This window comes from Antechinus flavipes, chromosome 1, assembly GCF_016432865.1.
Source record: "Antechinus flavipes isolate AdamAnt ecotype Samford, QLD, Australia chromosome 1, AdamAnt_v2, whole genome shotgun sequence".
In the NCBI taxonomy this organism is placed as follows: Eukaryota; Metazoa; Chordata; class Mammalia; order Dasyuromorphia; family Dasyuridae; genus Antechinus; species Antechinus flavipes.
The window spans coordinates 667,004,033-667,027,597 of record NC_067398.1 but is presented as its reverse complement, the minus strand read 5'-3'; the positions used below and the strand labels follow the sequence as shown (position 1 = coordinate 667,027,597).

General features: G+C 42.2%; 1 protein-coding gene across 4 annotated transcripts in view; it reads right to left on the bottom strand.

Moving 5' to 3' along the window:
• TPM4 (tropomyosin 4) overlaps nucleotides 1-23,565 on the bottom strand; it is a 38,963-nt gene extending 15,398 nt beyond the window's left edge. The window contains exons 1-3 of one of the 4 annotated variants that reach the window (XM_051972064.1): nucleotides 23,269-23,565; nucleotides 12,487-12,612; nucleotides 2,964-3,097 (exon numbers count right to left, since the gene is read on the bottom strand). In XM_051972064.1, coding sequence (XP_051828024.1) covers nucleotides 2,964-3,097; nucleotides 12,487-12,612; nucleotides 23,269-23,382 — 374 coding nt within the window. In that variant the 5' untranslated portion in view covers nucleotides 23,383-23,565. Of the gene's footprint in view, nucleotides 1-2,963; nucleotides 3,098-11,754; nucleotides 12,390-12,486; nucleotides 12,613-23,268 lie in introns of those variants that run through there. The other 3 variants (XM_051972063.1, XM_051972066.1, XM_051972065.1) reach the window with 3 other exon arrangements.

Genomic DNA, 23,565 nt, shown 5'->3' with positions numbered 1-23,565 from the left:
AGGAAGTCAGCAGAAGCATTGGGATTACAAGTCTACTCTCTTCTATCAACTGAAGGGGCCTTTCTCCTATATTGCTTTAGGGCCATATGCAAAATTACCTTTCAGCCATGAGCCCACAGCCTTGAAAAAAAAAATCAGGCTATACTCTGGGCTAATAAAAATCAAATAAAAAAATAAAACATCATGCCTGTGTGGCATTATACTTAAAAAAAAAAAAAAAAAAAACATTGTCCACTGCCATAATAGCCATATTATTACTATAAATTTAATAGCTGACCACATAGCTCTTTTAAAATTTTCAAATTGCTTCACATACATTTCATCATATAAACTTTATAGTAAACCTATAAGGGATGTCCTAAAAGTATTAATGTCTCCATTTTACTGATGTGGAGACTAAGGATTAATGGTGTTAAATAATCTGCCTCCTTTTATTTGTTAGAAATCAGTGGAGGTGGGGTTTGATCCCAGTATCCAATACCCCACACATTATGCCGTATTATTTCTCTAATATCAGAGTATCAAGAAGTTGATTTCCTGGTTAAGGTTTTTGAGACTGATGTGTTCAAAATTTTCTAGAAGATAGGCTTTAGAGCAATAGAAAAACTTTAGTCTCTTTTATGACACAAATTAAGCAGGATACCCATTTGTGGGAAGGAAGGAGATAGCATTTATTAAGCATTTACTACAGTGCTGTGTTTTATAAATGTCTCAGTTTTTCCCCTCACAACAATCTATTGCTATTATTATCATCCCCCTTTCGCAGTTGAGGAAACTGAGGCAAATGGGTTAAATGAGTTGCCTAGGGTCACACAGCTAATATTAGAGGCCTCTGATATTTGAATTCTGGTCTTCTAGTCTCCAGGCCTGGCACTCTACCATGCCATCTAGCTACTTACTATCTGCTGGAAAAATCATTCCTGGGTCAAGTTATCCAAATATTATTCTGATATTACAGATGAGGAAACTGACACTTGTGGAAAAAAAAAATCAGGCTATACTCTGGGCTAATAAAAATCAAATAAAAAAATAAAACATCGTGCTTGTGTGGCATTATACTTAAAAAAAACATTGTCCACTGCCATAATAGTGATATTATTATTACTATAAATACTTGTCTTCTAGATCCAAGATCCAAGTCTACCTCATCTATCTTTTGAGAATATTTCTTATTAGACTAAGTATACTAGGTACCTAAATGTGAAAGACATTTCCCCTATATCCTTCAATTGGGAGGAGCTGTATTGTTGTAGAAAGAGCTTTGGATTAGGAATCAGAACTCTTGGGATGAACTCCCAAGGCTGGCATCTGATGTCTCTCTGGACCTTGGTTCCCTCCGTTATAAAAATAGGAATTTTAAAGAATTCTCTTAAGAATTCAGTCTTTGAAGAACAATGACATGGATGTCCATTCCTGGCATGGGTCCTTAGTTTCTCTGGGATCCTACCCAGGGAGAGATCCAATTTGTAATGTCAGATTGGGATTCTTTTTGTCACAGCAGAGAAATCAGATGTGAAAGCTTTCTAGTTTATCAGGCAGACCAGAGTCCTGGTGATGAAAGTTTTTGTTTCTGATTTTAAACCTGAGCCATCCTCTCTCTACAAGGCTGAGGTAGCATGGCTGACATTGTCATTACCTAAGGAACTCATTTAACATGACAAAGCTTTTTCCTTAAGTGAATCACACAACACAATTCAGGCTCAGCCCCTTGACTCCCTGCCAACTACACAGGGGAGCTGCTGAATGGCGATGGCTGCCCAGCATTGGAAGGAAACAAGAGCTACTTAGACTTTATCAAATGAGAAATTATTAATGGGAATTAGCACATGTCTTCTCCAATTGGCTGTCATAAATTGCCAAAGGCCTCAATTAAAGGAAGAATTAGGCTTATTTTGCTTGGTTTTGGTAGGCAGAAATAAGACCAAAAGCATGGAATGATTGAAAGAATACTGGACTTGGAATCATTAGACCCAGGTTTGAGTCTGCCATTTTTTAGGTATGGGAACATAGTAGAGACACTATTTTCTGGACCTCAATTTTCTCATGTGTAAAATGAGAAGGGAGGATGATGGAATCGATGTCTGACGGAGTAGGCAGAGATTATAACCCTGAATTTGGAGTCATTTGGGAATGGATTCAAATCCTGCTACTGGCACTTACTGTGTGGCCTTAGGCAAGTCATTTAACTCCTCTGTAAATTGAGAGGATTCAACTGAGGGACCTTTAAAGTCCCTTCCAGATTTTGTAATGACATCCATTTGCTGGGAAATTTTTGGCCAAATATAAGGAAAAACTTCCATCAATGAGATCTATCCAACAACAGAATGGGTTGCCTCAGGATCATAAATCTAAAGTTAATGGGGACCCCAGATGCCACTGAATAAAGAAGAATCAATTCCCCACCACTGGAGGCTGGGTAGCTATTTTGCCAGGGGTTTGTGCTGTTATGACTCATAGGTCAGAAAAGGGATCAGATCAGATGGCCTTTGAGATTCAATAATTTTAAGGAAGAACTTCCAAACAATCAGGCCTGCTTTAAAATGGAATAAGTTGACTTGGGAAGTAATAAGTTCCTCCCCAAAAGTTCCTCTTTGTGAGGGGATATGGTAGGGACAATTTGTGATTTGTGGCAAGAAGTAGCCAAGATGACCTGTGAAATCCCTTTCAATTTCATTTCTATGGCTCTGATTTCATATATTCTAAAACTGCACCTTCTCTCCTTCTGCAATTACATTATATACAAAATTACAAGCTATAAGAGTTCCAAGAAGAAAAGTGGATGTCGCAGAACAGTAGAGATTTCTTTTACACTGAATTTTTTCCAGTGAATATTGGCTACAGTTTACAACTGGAGCCAACTCAACAGCAGCATGCCTTTCATTCACTTTCTTCTCCTTCCCTTTGTGGGGAGCCCCACCCCGACCCTGGGCTTTCTTTCTTGTCACAGGCTGAGAGAGTCCTACCTTTCACTCTCATCAGCTGCCTTTTCTGCCTCCTCCAGTTTCTGCAGGGCTGTGGCTAGACGTTCTTGGGCCCGGTCCAGCTCTTCCTCAACTAGCTGGATCCGTCGATTCAGGGCTGCCACATCTCCTTCAGCCTATACAGTGGACATTAGACACTTGGGTTAAAAAAAAAAAAATCAAAACAAAAACATCGTCCATAGACTGGGATCCAGTTTCAGCAACTACTTCTAAGATACTCCTTTCAGTAAGTCTGTTTCTATTTCTGCTGACCAGACTCCTGGAGAGAGGGGGTTGCCTACTGGGAGATCTAGAAGTGCTCAAGAGTGGGGCATGGGGTGAAATAGGGGGATCAGCCCCTGCCCTTCCTGTCTATAATGATAATAGCTTATGGTGATGCTGTATTTTAAGGCTTGCAAAATACTTTATATATATTATGATCCTAGAACAAACATTCCCCTCCTATGATGTTACAAAAGGGAGTCGCCAGGTGTGAGGGAATGGACAAGAAAGCTTTGTGCTCTTTTAAAAACCAGCTGTTATCTCTGGGAACTCACAAGGGAACAGCACAGTGTGAGTTTAAGATCTTCCAGAGACTTTCCTGAAAATCAAAAGTCAGCAACTGTGCAAGGTTCCTCGAGAGCACAGACATTCTAGGACCAGGCCCCCTAGCCCAGACCAGATGCATCTGTGCAGAGCCTTGGATGAGGGTGCCTACTTTACTTCTGTCTGCTTAGAAGACCAGAGATTCCTTGTGCTTATATATAAAGGAAACAAAACTTTTTTTTTTTCATCCCTTTCCTTCTTCATTTCAATTTATCTTCAATTTAATCATATTTACTAAGCATTTATTAATGATTATTATTATTAATATTAAATTATTAATGCTTATTAAGCATCCATGCAGCCAAACACTATATTAGGGACTCATACAAAGACCAGAACAAAACAGGTCTTGCCTTCATTACTTGGAATAATTCTGATGGGGAAGGGGAGAGAAGAGCATTAATTAATATCCTAGGGGTAGGAGTTAGGAAAGGCCAAAATGTGACCAGAAATGATAAAATATAAGCACCCTTTACTTTTCCCTTCCCCTTGGATTAGGAGCAGCAAAGGTATAAGAGCAGAATAGTACAAGGGAAAAGAATTTGGGGTCAGAAAACCTTCGGGTTCAATTCCCACTTCTGAGGTTTTCCACCTATGTGATGATGGGTAAATAAATCCCTTTTTCTTCCTGGGCTTGTTTTCCCATTAGTAAAAAGTGGGAGTTGGCCCAAATGGCCTTTCAACTCTAAGTCTGTGTCAGAATGGTATAGAAGGCAGGAAAGATGATGGGATTGGGAATCAGATCTAGATTCAAATCCTGATTATGTCACTATCTCTAGGTCTCCTCCTTATATCTCAGTTTTCTCACTTATAAAATTCAGGACCTCTGGGTACCCCCTAGCTTTAAATCTATGATCTAGATCTCAATAGGATAGTGCTTCTGTTTACTAGTGTGGATGATGGGGATGAGCATTGCTTGGAACTTTAATCTCATCGGATTTAGCTCAAAGAGGGAATATCATACATATTTAGTTTGAAAACCCAATAGGGAAGTAGGAGGAGAAAGGGGAAAGAAAAGGAGGAGGCTAATAGAAGCTAATGTGGACACTGGCTCCATGGAAGCCCATTCTAGACGTTTTGGCTTGCCTGGTGGCTAGCCTTCTGGTTATGAGCCAGTGAAGTACAAATTGTGGCTGGGTCTGTACTTGAAACTTGGCAAGAACCAGCAGAGTTTGTCCTTAACTGGCATTGGCTTGGAGAAACCAGGGCCACCTCTATGCCAAGATGTTTCAAAATTGTGTAGGCCTTCAGGCTTTTTAAGAGTGTCTTCTCTCTAGCATCTCATTTAGCCACCAAAATGATGCTGAGATATTTTTTAGTTGTGTCTGACTGTGACCCCCACTGGGGTTTTCTTGGCAGAGATCCTGGAATGGTTTGCCATTTCCTACTTCAGCTCATTTTACAGATGAGGAAACTGAGTCACATAGCTACCAAAGATGTAAGGAATGTTACAGTGCAAGTGTCATGGTCTCTCCCCCAATTTTATAGAAGAGGAAACTGAGATCTGAAAAGAGAAAGTGACATTCTCCAAATTACATAGATACTAAATGGGAGGGCCAGGACATGAACTCCAGGCTGCTGATTCAGACTTGTGATCTGTCCACTACACACCATTTGCCCAAGACCTTAGCACAGAGGGTGTTTGACCTGAAAGGGATTATGAAATTCTCAGGTATGGGAGATACCTTAGAATAGGGAATATTAGAGCTAGAAATTTGAACTTCTGGTCAGTTAGGGCAAGTATTAGCCTCCCTATTTTAACAACAGAGAAACTGAGGCACAGAATCCAAAAGTAGCTAACTCAGAACCATGTGTCTCGTTAGTATAGACTTTAATCAGTCAACTATATATATTTAGCCCCAGTTCTTTTTCACAAAAGTCTTCTTTTAAATCTTCCTCATTGCATTAAAATGACTCTGAACTCCTGAAGACAATGCCATTGGACTTAAACTTCTCTAAGGACTACCAAGGTAATGGGCTTCCAATATAGGTTGCACTGAAAAACTGGACCGACTAAGTTAAATGTGGCAGGGTTCAACAGAAGAAGGTTGGCTCCTGGGAGATAAAATTTTTTTTGGTCCCAGCAACTAATGGAGATCATCACCTAGCAACAAAGTCAGTCCTAGAATCCTGGTCCCCCAACTACTGTATTTTCTGGGCCCAGGGTTTTAGAGATGGATTGAGGTCAATGGGGATTATCCTAATTGTCCATTTGCTGGTAATGAATTAATGGCCTTATATGCATTATCTCATTTGATTCTCACAACAATCTAATAGGGTAAGTGCTAGTGATAATTCTATTTTGCAAATGAGGAAGTTGAGGCTGAAAAAAGTTAAGTGAATTCTCCAGAGTCAACCAGGTAATAAATGTCTTAAATGGGGTTTAAATCTAGACTTTCCCAAGTCTAGCCCTTTAGCCACTGTAACTGTGCCTTGAATAGAAGAAAAGGTAGGTATTACAATGTAGCTCCAAGTTAGGGCGGGGCATGGAAATCCAGGAAAAGAAACTATTTCAAAAAGCAAAATCCCAAAGTATAGGAATAGACTATTGAGGGAAAAGATTGCGTGTGTTTGTGTGTTTGCGTGGCTATCAAGAAGTATTTTTTAACCATGGGGTTTGGCTGCTCAATAAAGGGAAAACTGAATCCCTGAGAAATAAACAAGGCAGGGGATGACTGTTGCCAGACATAACTCAGAATTAGCAGAGAGAAAGATGATGTTTTGATAGTCTGATTTTCAATTTCTACCAATCACTGATCTGAGGAAAGATTTCACTAAAATGACTAAACAGCTATTTTAGGGAACTACTATTAAATTATGGAGCAACAAATTCTTGTCTTCTTAGGGGGTAGTTGAGGCAGAGCTCTCTTCCTTTCTTTCTTAGAAGTAATCAAGACTTAAAAAGCAAATTCTTGCTAGTAAAGAAAATTCTACAACTGAACTCTTTTCAACAAGCCAGCAATGGTCTCTCAGAGATGTAGACTTAAAAAAAATTCCCCCCCAATCACTTTTAGTCACTCACTGCTAGTAATTTCTTGGACTCCACCTCTTCCTGCAATCAAAGCCTTCCACATTCTACAGAGGATTTTCCTTATATGGTAAAAGAGGCTCACTAAATCCAAGTGGTAAAGTAACAGGAAGATGTCGGCTAATCACACAAAAATCTAAATGAAACCAGCTGTCTGGATGCAGTGTCTGCAGAATGTTTGACTCTCCACTTTTCTAGTTGATGCCAGAGTGGATTTTTTTTCCCTGCTTGGACTTCAGCTATATTTTTCCCAGAAACCTCCAAGCTTTATCTCCTCCCCACTGTGGGCTGCTTTTGCATGAAGTTTTCAAAAGTCATCAACTTTCCAAAAATATCCTTCCTTCCAACTGAACCTTCCTCCCATCCCTGTCTCTTGGCTTTTAAGCAGAAGGCCATTTTCGGCAAAAGTCATCCTTCTACGGATGAAGGAATGACTTGCTATGAGATCACAGAGGAAACAGGACTCAGGAGATTTAAGATGGTTGAATGTGGTGGGAAAAGTCCAACTCTGCTACTGTTTTCAGACTGAAAACATATTTCTAAATGTCCCCAGGGCAGCATAAAGAGGGGTGCCTAACAGTTGAATGCTTTAACTAAGACCAAAATAGGATTACTGAAGTTGCCTAACAATAATTCTCTCTCTCTCTCTTTTTTAAATTTTGTACTTTTATCTGTTTTACAGCTGAGAAGACTTAGATTGAAGGATTTAAGAGACAAAGAGTGACATAGGATGAAAAGTCATTGGATGGAACATAGCTTTAAAGGTAATCTCACCCAACGTCTCTCTCTCATTTTGCACAAGAAGATACTCAGAACTAGAAAATCTCAATATATTCAGGATTTTGAACTCAGGTTCTAAAACCCAAAGTTTAGTATTCTTTCAACTTCTTCTGGATTTCAGTCTAGTACCTACATCAATGAGATGGCAAAGCCATTGAAGAACTTTGTGGAAATGATGAATCTGAGGTGAAAAAATGCTGGATCTCAATGCTAAGCCTCCTCCCTCCCAGCCTTGTGTTTCTGCTACCTCACCAATCTAGAAAAGACATTCAAAAATTTTCCCTTTTTATTTTCTTTGGGCTTGCTAAGAGTTAATAATGCAATTAACACCTTCCCTGGCAGCTAAGCTCCAGTGGCATCTGTATGCTGACTCCCACCTGCCTTTCCAGTCTCAGCTCACATTACTCTTCTCCACTAAGTTCAGTCACACATGTGGTCCCTCATGTCTGGAATAAATTGTCTGGCTTATTTTATCCTTTCTGAAATTTTTCTGTACCTTCAAGGCCCAGTGTACACATTCCTTCCTTCATGAAGTCTTCTTTGATTACCTCTACTAGAAAGGATTTCCTTCCTTCTTGAATCTCCCAGGTTGCATTTTGGATTCTCTCCTATCAATGAATCTACAAGCATTTCTAAAGTGCCTGTTCTGGGCTAGGCCTGTGCTAAATTCTTATGGGTTTAGCCATTTTTTAATTTGTATGAAAGTTATTTGTGTCAGCATCAAGTACCTTGTTAGATAATTAGCTCCAGAGAACATAGACAATTTCCTTTTCATTTTTGTAGCCCTCTTGTGCTGTCTGGGACACTGTCCTGAATAAATGATAGTTGAATGGAATTCCCCAAATACCATGGTTTTAAAAGGCCTAATTTGAAAATAAGGTTAGGAGGACCTCTACATCCCAGATGGAATTGGAGGGGAGGGGGGTTTCCCTTGAAAAAGAGCCACGAAGTAAGAATCAGAATATCAAGACTAAAAGAATCCTTATGTATCAAAGGTCAAAGATAAAAGTATGATTAGAATTCTACAATCACAGATTTAGAGTGGGAAAGGACCATTTCTACAAACATCTTATTTTGTAAAGGAAGATATTTAGGTCTATGGTGGCTAAATTATTTTCCCAAGGCCACATGATTAGAAAAAGAACAGAAATAAATTCAGAGCCTGATAATCAGAATCCAGACCCAGCTCCTTGTCCAATTTGTGGGAAGAGCATTGCATATACATTTGGCTGGGAATATTAAAGTTGGAAAGGACTTCAGAGATCATCTAGTCCAAGATACTCTGTTTATAGAGAAGGAACTGAAAAAAGGAAAGTTGATTTGCAAGAAGTGACATAGTCTGTTAGTGACACAGCCAGGGATAGAATCCAGGTCTTCACTCCTAACTTAAGGCCCTGCCAAAACCTGGGAGGTGTGTGTCAGAAATCTATAGTGATTCTTCTTTGAAAGATTAGGGAACTTCTGGCACTGCTCCTACAGGATGGAAGATGGTTGCAGATAGAAGGTAGCAGGGAAGAACAAAAGGGAATGGGGGAAAAAAGACTGGTGGGTCAGAAAAAAAGCCCCCAAGAGAGATCAAGGGGGAAACACTGGAAACAGGGGCTAAGAAGATAAGCACCACCATTATTCAGGGGACAGCAATAAAGGTAATCTAGGTGAACACAGTGAAAAGAGCCCTGTATTTGGAGTCCGAGGGTCTGAAGTGGAGACTTGTTTTAGCCATTTGCTTAGCATGTGAAGCTCTGGACAAGTCACTTAACAGATTAGGTTAAAACAGTTCATTTTCCCAATTCATAAAACCAATGGGCTAGATTAGATGGCCTCTAGTTTCTGACTACTTTCTGTGTGACTTTGGGAAAGTGGTTTTAATATCCTTAGACCTCAGTGTCCTCATTAGCCCAAGATTTTCAGGTGATCTTGCATGCCTTCAAGCTTGACTATAGTGCATGCGTGCAAAGCCTTAAGTGTTTATCCTCTGTTTCTAGTCCAGTTATGTTTGAAATGAAAAGACACTTTGGGACTGCTAGGTTTTGCCATATGCATTGGGTGGACTGATGTCTCCCCTCTACACAATATGAATCTGAAACCAATCAGGTAAAACTAGGCGGGTGTCCCCTCTGTGGGGAGGAGATCAGTGCTTTGGGACACACCCAGGCTAGTTCTGAGTCAGAGGGAAGAATGACAGCCTTTGAGTCAACTGCTCTGCATCCGGTGGTGGCACCTGGATTTTTCCCAGGTGGTGTCTCACCTCCTGTGTGTGTTGGGGGTGGAGTGGTAGTGGGGAGGAAGGAGGGTCCAGAGTAGGATAAGGGTTTTTCCAGGCAGAGAGGGAGACAAAGGGAGTTAGATCAGAAAGCACTTAGGTCCCTGTGGCTTAGATGGTCCCTTAGATTGCTGTACTAATTCATCTCTCTCAAGTTTGCCATAACAACCATGCATATGCATTTACAAAAGAGACAGGTGCAAAAAGTTGAAGTGAATTGCCCACAGTCAGGCATCAGAAAATGTCAGAGCTGGGACTTCCAACTCAAATTTTTTGACTTGCAAATCCGGAATTTTTCCCAGTCCAGTCTGTTGTGCCCTTCCCCTCCATACCCTACTACCTGGGATCCAGTGGTCCCAGAGAAGATACCCTACTTCTCTTTGTTTATCCCCTCCTTAGGCCCTTTTCCCCCCTCACCTAGTCAAGCCCTACTTCTCCTTGTTCCTCCCCTCCCATCTTGTCCCTATTCCCCCTCACAATTTAAGCCTTACTTTTCTTTGTCCCTTTCCTCTCCCCTAGGCCCTTTCTTATCTCACCTGATCAAGCCTAACTTCTCCTTATCTCTCCCCTCCCCCTTTAGCCCCATTCCACCTCACTAGTTTAATGCCTACTTCTCTTTGTCCCTTTCCTTTCCCCTAGGCCCTCTCCACTCCCCAACCCCCAGGCCCTTCCCCCTCCTCACCTGATCAAACCTACGTCTCTGTCCCTTTCCTCTTCCCTTGGCCCTATTCTCCCTCATTTGGTCAAGCCCTACTTCTCTTTGTCCATCCCCTCCTACATTGGCCCTTGATTCCCTGTACTTAAGGCAGTTAGCTTTTAGATTAGTTTCTAGTGAGAATTCTCCCCTCCTCCCCCAACCTGGAATTATTAGTTCTGCACATTTCCCAGCTCAGGGATGCTGTATATTTAAGTGGAGGGAGGTGAATGGGAGGAATGTGCTCAGGGGGTCACTGGGATGAGTGACCTCACAAATCAGTGGTTAAAACTCCTGTTGGATGTTGAGGTGACCGACTGTGGGTCCTGGACAGAGGCAGAAGGAAGGCCAAAGAGAGGCGGAAACAGAGCTGGAGAAGGAGCCAGGCAGACGGCAGACGGGGCTCCTGAGATACACAGTCCTGGAGGGCAGGCGGGCTACCTCCCGGCAGGAACCACCTCCAGCCTTCAGAGGGAGCGGGAGAGGAGAGAGGGGGAGAGAGAGAGAGAGAGAGAGAGAGAGAGAGAGAGACAGAGCGGGAGGAGAGAGCGGGAACGGGAAGGGCGGGGAAAAGTGGGGGGGAGGCAATTGGGATAAGGGGAGTGAAAGGAAAGAGAGGGAGACAGGAAGAGGGAGGGAGAGTCAGAGAGGGGAAAAGAGAGGAAGAAGAGGGGGAGGGAGGACGGGAATAGACTGTACAGGACAGGAAAATGGGAAGGGGGAGGGAAAAGAGTTAATGGGAGGAAAGAGGGGGACTGGAGAAAGGGAAAGTCGAGAGAAGAGACAAGGAGGGAGAGTAGAAAAGAGATGGAGAGCAAGGAGAGAATGAAGGGAAGGAAAGCAGAGAGATGGAGAAAAAGGGATTTGGAGGAGGATAGAAAGAGAAACGAAGGGGAGAAAAGCAGAGGAATGGACAATGCAAAGGAAGTTGGAGAGAGGGCAGAGAAAGAATAAAAGAGAGGAAAGGAGATAAATGGAGAGAGCGCAAAGGGAGGAGGAAGGGCAGAGAGAATTAAAGAGGAGAGCAGAGAAATGGAGAGAGCGCAAAGGGAGATGGAGGGAAGACAGAATGAAGGGAAGAAAAGCAGGAGAAATGGAGAGAAAATATAAGGAGATGGAGAGAGAAGAGAGCAGAGAAGGATGGAAGGAGAGGAGAGCTGAGATAGCAAAGAGATCAGAGATGGAGGGAGAGCGGAATGAGTAGAAAGGCATTCAGGAAGGAGGGTCTGAAACAGGAAGGGAGGGAGGAGCAGAGAAAGAATGGAGGAGAGAAGGGGAAAGAAAGGAGGACGGGCAGAGCGGAGCGGCGAGGCGGAGGGCCTCGGGGAAAGACGAAAGCTGGGGCTGGGGTAAAGACAAGAGCAGAGGGAGAAGGGTGGAGGGATGAGGGTAAGAACAGGGGCTGGGGCTGGGGGGGTCTCACTTTCTCCCGCTGCTCTCGCTCGCCGTCCAGCTCCCGCTGCAGGCTCTGGGCTCGGTCCTCCGCCTCATCCGCCTGCTGTTGCAGCGCCTGGATTTTCCTTTTCACCGCCTCCAGAGAGTTGAGGCCGGCCATGGGGACTAGGGGGTTCGGGGCACGGGGCAGGGCGGCCTGGGAGCGTTGGGGCTGGCGGGACTGGCGCCGCTGGTCTGCACTAGGAAAAGGAGCCGCCGCCCTGGTCCCGGAGCCCCCGCCTCCTTCCCACCCCTATTGCTGCCGGGCGGCTTTACGGTGGGGGGGATGGATGAGGTCACCGCGGCTGGGGGCGGTGACGTCAGCACAGCTGGGGGAGGGTCGGTGACGTCAGCACCGCTGGCCGCAGCTGCTTGGAAAATGCCCCTTTTCGGGACTTATTAGGAGAAAGATTGCAGCGGGGCTCCTCCCCCGGCCTCGGAGCCCGCCCTTGGGCGGAGGGAAGCGGGGTGGCCACGGCGAGGTGGGGCGGGGCGAGGTGGGCCGAGGTTGGGGGCGCCGAGGTCTCCGGCCTGCTCCAGCCCGGCTGCTCCAGCCTGGCTCCCCCAGGACTAGAGGGATGTGACCACGCCGCCCCTCACCGAGGGGCCGAAAGCTGGCCACAGCGAGGTGGCTTCGGTTCCTCATCCGCCAGAGGGCAACCCTGCACAGCAAGAGTCGGGGGGAGGGATCGGGGAACGGGGGACGCCCGGGAGCACATACATCGGTCGCCTTCTTGTCCGTCAGCTCGAGCTTCTCCTGAGCGTCCTTAAGGTCTTCAGAGTACTTGTCCAGCTCATCCTCTGTTCCCTTTAGCTTCTTCTGCAGGATCACCAGTTCTTCTTCCACCTGTGGTCGTGGGCAAAACAAAAATGAGTATACTCAGTAGCGCATCTTTCCTTTCTGTCAATCAGCAAATCCATCCCCCAGCCCTCACCTGCGTCCTCTGTCCTACCCCTTCCCTAAATGCCCCACAGAACTCAACCCCCCAAACCTCAGCTGGTCCCCCCTCCCCCCTACAGCACACTCCCATCCCTCATTACCTACGCCATACATTCCCCAGGCCGTAACTAATCTCCCACCCCCTACCTTTGCCACCCTCGGACCCCTACAACCTCTTCTATCTAGACTTCAACATCACCCTTATCTCTCAAGCCCTCGCGCTTGTTTCACCAACTGTGCCCCTATCCTGTAATTACTGACACAGTCTAAAGTTAAGGTCAGATCAGGGAGAACAGGAGGCCTTTACAGAGATGAGGGAAGGGTCCTTCCTACTCTTTCCTCCTCCCATCCCATTATACCCAATACCCTTCATCGTTAAGAGTCAGCGATAGGTTTATTCCACATACATCTCCCTGATTTGTTCTCCTGTACCTCTGGAATAAACTTAAAAGAAATTACACTAAAGAGGAGCCCAGGCAAAGAGAAAAAAGCATATCAGCAGGGAATGCAGTTTGTGCATCTTTGGTGTCCAGGCATGCATTTAGCCCCATTGGGGAGATGGGAGGAGGATTTACAGTTTTTGCCCAAAGAAGCTCGGAGTCTCATGGAAGAATTAAGGCATGCAGAAAAGATGAAGAAAACAATGTAAACGCCATTTAAATTAGGAACCAGACTGATGGAGACTGTTAGCATTATAGAAAGCCCGAGGAGAGGGATATTGGAATGGGTTGGTCAGGGAAAGCTTCCTGGAAGAAGTGGCCTTTTAAGGAGCTGCATAGTCTGCTGATGAAGACCCACAGGAAAGCAAGCAACCTGTGGTATTTATTCAGCCACAAAACACTGAGTTCCTTCCCCTGTAAGAGAGGGCTTTGTCCCTAGAAGATGTATAGTCGGAGCCAGCCTGAGCTTTTCAGGACAGTGTCTTATGTCAATTCCACATATATATCCTTATTGAGACCCTCCCTTTCTCTTACTCCCCCACAGCCCAGTGCCTCTCCAACTAACTTCCCATAATGCCCTATATTCTACTCTTCTGTATCCTCCATACTGTCTTCCCTAATAATGACAATTCAGACTCTCTCTTTTCTAATCTCTTATGTCTTCTCACAAACATATATAATCTCATCTTTTTCCTCTCTCTTAGAAATACAAATAACCAAATCTAGTACAATCTGGACTCCCCAAATGTACATACTACAAACTCATTCCTTCCTAGCCATTATACTGCCCTTGCTCTCCCTCTCCCCATTTGTGACCACTCTGTCCACATCAGCTTTCTTTCTTTCCCCTTGAAAACATGAAGAATATGAGCCTTTTCTCTCTTTAGGGGAAAAAAAAGAAACAACAGCACAGCATAGATGTCTCTTTCCCACCCACTCTCACATTCCTCCCCAATTAAAACTCTCTTTTTTGCTAGCAAAAGGCCTTTCCCTTATAGACACCCTAGAGCACATAGGAGAAAGCCTTTCTACTTTCCATGCTATTTCTCCCAAAGACCTAGGGTTCAAGTCCCTTCTTCTTTGTCCCTCACTCATACTGTCAGATCTGGGAGAGCTCTTGAAAAAAATTCTAGAACTGAAATGCACCTTAGAATATAGAATGTTAGAGCTGGCTTAGAAAGTTAGACCTTTTGAGATCAACTTCTGAGGTCTGAAAGGAGAATGGACTTGCCTGATCCAGTCAGTAAGGAAGAGTCAACATTCAAACTAAAGTCCTAGTGTGCTTTCCACGAGCTCTGGGCTGCCCCTGCCTCTACCTTCATTCAATGATTGTTGAGTGAATGAATGAATCAATGAATGGAAACATGAGGGTTTCTGTATGGCCATCAGCCAGGTTAATTCTCTCCTCCTGGAGCCAGCTCGACTGGCACTAATGGAATCTAAGGTTCTGCATCTGTGGGGTCTGTCTGGTTGTGTTCTGCCTCAAGTCTGTTTATGTTGCCTTTGTGAGAGGTCTTTGCTCTGAGGAATTTCCAGGATCACGTTTGTGTTTGGCTGATAAAGTGGCCTGGCCTTGGTCCCGGCTTTGGACCAGCAGTTTCAGCTGAATGCCTTGATCTTATTCCTACATTCAGCACTTTGGGCAGAGAGTGATTTAACCCATCCCTAGTTAGGCAGAGCATCTGGCCAAATAACCGTCCTAGTGCAGAATTTGATTTTAGGCAGCTCACTTTAATTTTCCTGGTCCTCAGTTTTTGTATTTGTCAAATGAGAAAGTTGGATGAGGATGATCTCTAAAATTCCTTGCACATATTGGATTGCTTGCTGTCTAGGGGAGGGGATGGGGAGAAGAAAAATTTGGAACATAAGATTTTGCCAGGGTGAATGTTGAAAATTATCTTTGCATATATTTCAAAAACAAAAAGCTGTTACTTAAATTCCTTCCAGCTCTAAATCTTGTAGTGTATTGAGAAGTACAATGGATGGGAAGTCATTGGATTGGAAGTCAGAGGGCCTACATTTAGATCCCAGTAATGTCCCGAGATGTTCAGTAAATCTTAGCATCAGAATTTGAACTCAGACCTTCTGATTTCAAGTGCATTTGAATCTAAGGTAAAAATGAGCACACTAATCGTATTGTGTGTACTCAAGATCTAGAATTGGTAGTTCTATCTCTAAGGGTAATTTGGAGTGGGTTTTTTTTTTTTTTTGGAGGGGAGGAGGAGTTAGGGGTAATAGTAGAAGACTCCATAGAGGGAGTGACACTTAAGTTAGCGTTTGAAAGAGGGACATGATTAAAAGAAAAAAAAAAGAAAGAGGGACATGAATAAGCATGAAAATAGAAACGAAAGGGATAAGTATCTTGTCATAAAATGAAAGATCTGGAACTAGATAGAACTGGAATGGACCTAAGTCATCTAGTCAGACTCTCTTTTCAGATACAGAAACTGAGGCTCAGATAAATTAAGTACTTGTCTAATGTGTAAACTGTTATCATTATTATTATCTCCATGATCATCATTATTAATAAATAAGCTCTCTGAAGACAGGAATAATATTTTCTTCTTTTCTTATCTCTTTCATTTTAGTTGCACCTAGAGCTACAAATATGAGTCCTTAAAGAAACTGACTTGATTATGACTCAAAAAATATTACTCTGGGGGCAGCTAGGTGGTGCAGTGGATAGAGCACCAGCCCTGAAGTCAGGAGGACCTGCGTTCAAATCTGGCCTCAGACACTTAACACTTACTAGCTGTGTGACCCTGGACAAGTCACTTAACCAAAATTGCCTCAGCAAAAAAAAAAAAAAAAAAAAAAAAAAACTTCAAAAAATATTACTCTGATTCTCCCTGGTTGGCATGAGAGTCAAGACAATTATCTGTGAGAGCTGAGACATATTTAAAGATACACTGAAACTTGACATTCAATTGATGATATCTTCACAACATCAAATTGGATTTACTTGATCAACCAACAAAGGAAGAATCTGAACATTAATAATGACATATTGAAATCATCATGGCCCAGTGGAAAGAGTCCTATATTTGGAGTCAGAGGGTTCAGATTGTAATCCTCAATATATCGCTTGTCATATGTGCTAGTGTTTATTATTAGTATTCTTTCTTGTTGTTGATATTATATCCCTTTCACAGAGAAGAAAACTGGGTGCCATAGAGAAAAACTGGTATTCATTCATTCAATGTGTATTAAGTATCTAAGTGTGAACTTAAAAAAAATCATTTCTCTTCATGCCTCAGTTTTCTTATCTATAAAATAATAATAATAATAAAAAATTAGACTAAATAGCCTCTGAAGTCTTTCCCAAATCTAAGGCTACAATTCTAGAATCTACTTTCATCCTGTAGTGATTCAGTAAGGAAGTGAGGTGTCTTTGAGCTCTTGACAGTGAATCTTTTTTTTTTTTTTAAATAATAACTTTTTATTGACAGAACCCATGCCTGGGTAATTTTTTACAACATTATCCCTTACACTCACTTCTGTTCCGATTTTTCCCCTCCCTCCCTCCATCCCCTCCCCCAGATGGCAAGCAGTCCTATATATGTTAAATATGTCCCAGTATTTCCTAGACACAATATATGTGTGCATCTTGACAGTGAATCTATCCGAGCAGGAAGTCCCACCAAGATGGAAAGGCTTTGTAGGATCAGAGATTTAGAGGCTTGGAAGGGATGTTAGCTCATTTTAAAGATGAGAAAACTGAGGCTCATAGAGATTAAGTGATTTGCCTAAAATCACAAAAGTGAAAGAGCTTTAGTATGATCCCATTTTAAGTATGAGAAAGTATGAGAAATTGTGAAGTTGTTGTCCAGTCAACATGGCTCAGTTCTAAGAGCCTCATCACCAGATGGGAACAAGAGAATAAATTCTGGGGGCAGAGCAACTTGAGAAAGTTTCATCTAAATGCATCGTATGTGGGCAGAGTTTGTGTAGCTGTGTTTGTCCTGGATGGTACTTTGGGAGTTTCTTTGTATGTTGGGAAGTAGTAAATACATCAAAAAAAAAAATCTTTTGATTAACAAGTTATATATGAAGGCTAAATGAATGGGTCTCAGTTTTTTTCATGTAAAATGAAGATATTAATGATGATGAAGATAGTTGACATGTATATAACACCCTATTTGGAAAATATTTTACATGTTTTATCTCACTGGATTTCTCTACTATCAGCTTCAAAGGTTTATTATGTGGGTCAGATGAGATAGTGGATTGTAAAGTGATCTGGAGCTGCCTGTGAGATTTGGATTAGTTGGCTTCTTAGCTGCTTCAAATCTTTCTTTCTCTCTTCTTCTCTGTGTCTGTCTCTGTCTACATTTTTGTCTCTCCATTTCTTCTTATCTTCTCTCCTGTTTGTCTCTCTCCATCTCTTGTCTCCTCTCCTTTCTTTTTCTGTCTCTCTTTGTGTATCTCTATCTCTCCTTGTCTCCTCTCCTCTCTCTCTCTCTGTCTCTCTCTCTGTGTCTCTCTCTCTCTGTGTCTCTCTCCCTCTCTGTCTCTCTCCATTTCTCTCTCTCTTTCTCTATCTCTATCTTTCTGTCTGTCTTTGTCTCTGCCTCTCTCTCTCTTTCTCTCTCCTTGTCTTCTCTTTGTCTCTCTTTCTCTTTTTGTCTTTTTCTGTCTGTCACTTCTCTCTGTCTATCTCTGTCTCTCTTTTCTCCTGTCCTATTTTTTTCACAGCTGCCAAAATCAGATAATTAAGACACAGGTTTGAGCAAATTGTGCAACACTGTCTTCCCCCTTCACTCCCTCAACCCTCTCCAAAAAACAAAACAAAACCAAAAAACCTTCAGTGGCTTCTCATTAACCAGAAGATAACACATGGATTCCTCTGCATTGAGGGCCCCTCTCCATCTGGCCCCCACCTACCTTTCTCAGCTTATCTTTCACTTCTCTCTTTCCTGAACTCTATGTTCCCGACACAAATGGACAGCGAGCTGTTGGCCTGATCTCATGTTGCTTCCTCACACCTCAGTGCATTCCCTTGGCCTGTCACCCTGGCCTAGAATGCCAGAGACTAAACCCTTCTGTCTCCTCCAAGTCCTCAGCCAAAAGGGCTCTCTCTCTTCCTTCTCTTAAAGCACTTCGTCTGCTCTTCTCCCCGGCTCTTGTTCCTCCCCACTTTGTGGAGTACTTATTTTGGGTAATTAGTATCCTTCCTATTAGGCTTCTGGTGGCACAGCCGGACCTGGCTCTCAGGAGGATTTACACCTTATGTCAGACACTCCCTGGCCAAGTCACTTTACTCATTTCAGGCCTGTTACCTCATCTGGAAAATGGAGAAAAGAATAGCATCTACCTCTGAATTGTTGTGAGAATCAGAGATGGTTTAGTAACAATATTGTTGCTATTGTTTGTCCTTCGTTCTGGGAGAGGACCATGAAATCAGGAAGGTGGAGTGGAGGGATTTGGTGAATAATAACATAGTTATATGTGACATCATATCCTATCATGCCATGTCACAGCACATCAAATCACATCACAATATCCTACAAGTTAATGTGATATAATCTGACATAAAATGACATTATATGATGTTATATGACATGACATAGCACAGCATAGTATAACATAACACAAAGAATCACTTCTAGCATGATATAACATATAATATATGATATATAATACAATTATTATCATCGCGATTTTATAGACAAGGAAACTGAGACAGACAGTGTTAAGTGACTTGTCCAGGATCACATAGTTCCTCAGGGTCAGAAGCAGAATTCAAATTTAGGTGGTTCAGGTTCCACATCTAATTTTCTATCAATTGTGCCACCTAGAGGCCTCGTCGTGATATAGGCAAAGTGCTATTCTTTATCCATTGCGCCACCTAGAGACCTTTAGGGAATCCAGGTGAATGTTTATTTTGTGAATGTTCAAAGGTGAGGGACTGGACCTGTGATTTCATCTGTATTAGGAAAGTGGTGGGTGAGGAAATCTTCCCTGCTAACTCATGTTGACACTTTCTCTGCAGCTTAGGAGACCGAGGGGACAAGTGACCCCAAGTCCTGTAGCCAGAAAGTATCAGAGGTAGAATTTGAAGCCGGGTGGTCCTGCTCTAGCCACTGTCCCACATTGCCTCACTTAAGCCTTAGAAGCTCTAAATAAAAAAAGTTACTTTTTATTATTACTCTCAATTACTTGAAGCCAAAGAGCTTCCTGCTGAGAGTATACCGATCTCGATGACTCTTTTCATTCCCCCTCACCCCCCCTCCATCTCTCCCTCCCCCACCTTTGGCCAGGAAATATTCCTTCCACCAATGAAGACTGTAGCCTCTCTCTGACTTAGAGACTGGTGTTGGGGAGTTACTACAGCTGAAACATTTGTCACTTTGCAGTCAATACAGGGCTGCTCAGTCCCACTCATTTTAACTAAATTCAATTAGACTAGTAGCATGATAGAACCTGCTAGCATTTGTGTTTTGCTGCGAAAGAGTCTTGGGGAACCTCAAGTGATTTCCAGATCATTATGAGGACCTTCATGGAAGCCTTTTCACCCAGTAGGTTCCTAATGGGTAACTTGTTCATTGAATTGTATTGGAAGCCCTTTCAAATTCTGACATCCTGTGTTCTAAGGGCCCTCCTGTCTCTAATATTCTGGGTTCTCAGGGTCCTCCCAGCTCTGACATCCTGAGTTCTAAGGTTCCTCTCAGCTCTGATATTCTGGATTCTAAGGGCCTCCTACCTATAATATTCTGGGTTCTCAGGGTCTTCCTAGCTCTGACATTCTTAGTTTTAAGGCTCTTCCCAACTCTGGCATTTTGGTTTGAAGGGCCCTCTCAGCTTTGACATTCTGGGTTCTAAGGGCCCTCTTAAGTCTGACATTGAGTTCTAAGGGCTCTCCCAGATCTGACTTTCTGAGTTGTAAGGGTTCTCCCAGCTTCAAGATCCTGTGCCATCCTACCTTTGTTGGTGCTAATATTCTCCACCCTCCTCTATACAAGGTCACAAGTATGTATGTACAAGCATGAGTGTATGTACATATACCTACACAAACACACACATATATATGTATATATTTGCACACACATAAATACATTCATGTACTCCAAATATCCAGCCAGAGGCAAGTGACTCTATTGCTCACATAGTCAGAAAAAATTTATTTAGTGCTTACCATGTATCAGAACCTGCGTTAAGCTCTGAAGATACAAAGAAAGGGGAAAAATTCTTTCTTTCAAGTTTGCATTCTAATGAGGGAGATAACATATATCTATATCTAACTAGGTATATACAAGTTTTATTACTCTTTAGAGAAAGTAGATGGAAGGTAATCTCTGAGGGAAAGCACCAGGGGTGTGTGTGTGTGTGTGTGTGTGTGTGTGTGTGTGTGTGCAGTGTGGCTGGGAAAGGCTTCCTGCAGAGGGTGGGAGTTGAGCTGACTCTTGACAGAGTCAAGAGAAGCTAAAATACAGAAGTGAGCCAGGAAGACATATTAGGTATGGGGACACCAAGACACCAAGGCAGGAGATGGAGTACTGTGTATGAGGAACAGAAAGCAGGTCAGTATGGTTGGACTATAGAATATACGAGTAGAATATAAGAATGGGAGTAATATAAAAAAGGATGAAAAAGGTAGGAAGGGGTTGGGTTGTGAAGAATGTTAAATGTCAGATTGAAGATTTTCTATTTGATCCTGGAGGTTATAGGGAACCCTTAAAGTTTACTGAGTGGTGGATATGACATAGTCAGACTTTCACTCTGGGAAAATCATTCTGGATGCTGAATGGAGAATGGATTAGAATGCAGAAGAAATTGAGACCAATCAGAAGGCTATTGAATGAGAGGTGATTAGGGTACACACACACATATACACCTTAACACAAAATCACAGGTATATATAATCTAATTTCTTTCTTTCTTTCTTTCTTTCTTTCTTTCTTTCTTTCTTTCTTTCTTTCTTTCTTTCTTTCTTTCTTTCTTTCTTTCTTTCTTTCTTTCTTTCTTTCTTTCTTTCTTTCTTTCTTTTTTTTGCTGAGGTAATTGGGGTTAAGTAACTTGCCCAGTGTCACACAGCTAGGAAGTGTTAAGTACTGAGAACTCAGGTCATCCTGACTTCAGGTCTGGTGCTCTATCTACTACGCCATGTAGCTGCCCATACAAAATCTAATTTCCAACATATCTTCATACACATTTGTGGATATATACTTGTGTACAACTTTCTTACAAAAAGTTTAGAGTATGCATGTGCACACACAAACACATACATACACACACACTTCCAGTGTACAAAGTCACAGGCACACACACAGCTCACTTACACTAATTCCATACACAATATAAACATGTACAGAGCTATATATATATAGCACTATATCCAAATTTACAGTATATATAAACTCACAGCCTCATAAACACTCACACATAGAGATATGTATCCACATACACTCCCATAAAGTTATATATATGGTCAATCCCGCTTTCTTATGTAGTTGCAGATATATATCTATATATACATACATACATATACATATACACACATACAAAGCACATTTTTAGTATACAAGATTACAGATATACACATATAATCGTACACATGTACATCCTTACACGCAAAACTCATATATATGTATACAGACACACACACAGATATAGACACACACACACATACATAGTCACACATACAGCTATAGAGCGTAACAAATATATATTCAATCTCACTCCCATCATATATATAAAATCACAAGTATATACACATACAGTTATGTCCACACAGTTTATTCTAAAAGTCATAGTTTTGTTACGTAGAAATATGAGGAGGTAGGTTGAAATCATATGTACATACATATAATTTTATACACAAAATCACAACTATCAACAGTCTCATATATATCCACATGTATACTCCTAGATCAGCCTCATATATATATTCAATCAATTCCCACTCTCTGTCCCACACAAACACAAATGCTGAACACATTCCTAATATTTAAGGTTATGGATATACATATATATAGTCACAGGAACGTATACCTTTATATACAAAGCCATAAGTATACAGTCTCACACATGGACACACATATACCATCGGAAATTTATACTCTTATGTACACTCCTATACACCCAATCACATTTTCACACTCAGGTATGAACACATCCCCTTCCCCCACAAACCTGGCTACACATATTCCTGCATTTACATAGAGAACTCAATTTCCCCACCATACGTCATCTTATGAAAGTTACAGGTATATAACCGCATACTCACATATGCATCCTATATACAAAGTCACAATATTGTTGCATAGTAAGTGAGAGAACAAGATGAAATGAGTATGTTACACATATACTCCTTTAATACACTTCCTCCCCAAATTTCCAACCATGGAGCCATAGGTATATACAAGAAAATATATATTCTGTACACAAAACCACAGCTATGCATGCTTTCTGATAAAAAAATTAAGAGATTAACATACACACATATACCTCCATATAAAAATTAATAGGAAGTTATGAATGCACCTCCAGCTTCCAGACATAAAGCTATTGTATTTCACTACAAAGTTACAGTTTTTAACATTCTACTTGGACTTGATTCTGCAAATACACATACATGCCATCTACTAGACACATTGTAACAAGCATATGAGCCTTCCCTTGCTACAGCAAACAGCTTAACTTGAGCTAATTCTCCTTGACAACACCAGAAAGGCACAAGGAATCTTTATCTTGGGGAGTGGAAGAAGGGAAGAGGGATGGGTCTGGGTAATGTTAGCTGGATTCCTCATCAAGAGAAAAGAATGGATGAAAACAATATAATCGAATATTAGGTATTTAGGGACTCTCCAGTAGTTTTTAACTCCATGGCCTCCCATCTTATTTTTTGTTTTTAATTTTGATAAGTTTAAATTTCTTTGTAATCCTTTGTATTTGATTTTATGCTTTTGCAAATATGATTCTGGGGAGGCTTTGCCAGACCAACTTCCCAAGGTTTCTAGGACAGAGACAAGAAGTCCCAGAACCCTTTGCTTTACTGGGGAGAAAAGCTGGCAAGTGTTTTAGCCCAAATCATATAGCAAGCCAACAGTAGGGACATGCTATGAGCTCTGTTCTCCTGGGCCTGCATATTGTGCTCTCTGGGCTACCCAGCCACAAGGCTCACCTGCTTACACTTGTCCTCCGCTGCCTTCTTGTCTGCTTCTGCTTGCTCAGCTCGGTCAATGGCATTCTCTTTGTCCAGCTTCAGCATCTGCATCTTCTTCTTAATGGCTTCCATGGTGGTAGGATGGATTGGTTGCCTCTGAGTGCAAAGTAGCAAAGGAGAGACGTCCGACTGACTAGCTTCTGGAGACCAGGAGACCAAGTGCAAGCTGGCAGCAAGAGGAGGGGGTTTTTAACCTCCCGGGCCCCTTCCTGGGAAGCCTGGAGGCTGCCCAAGTCCCCAGGGTCGAGTAACTAC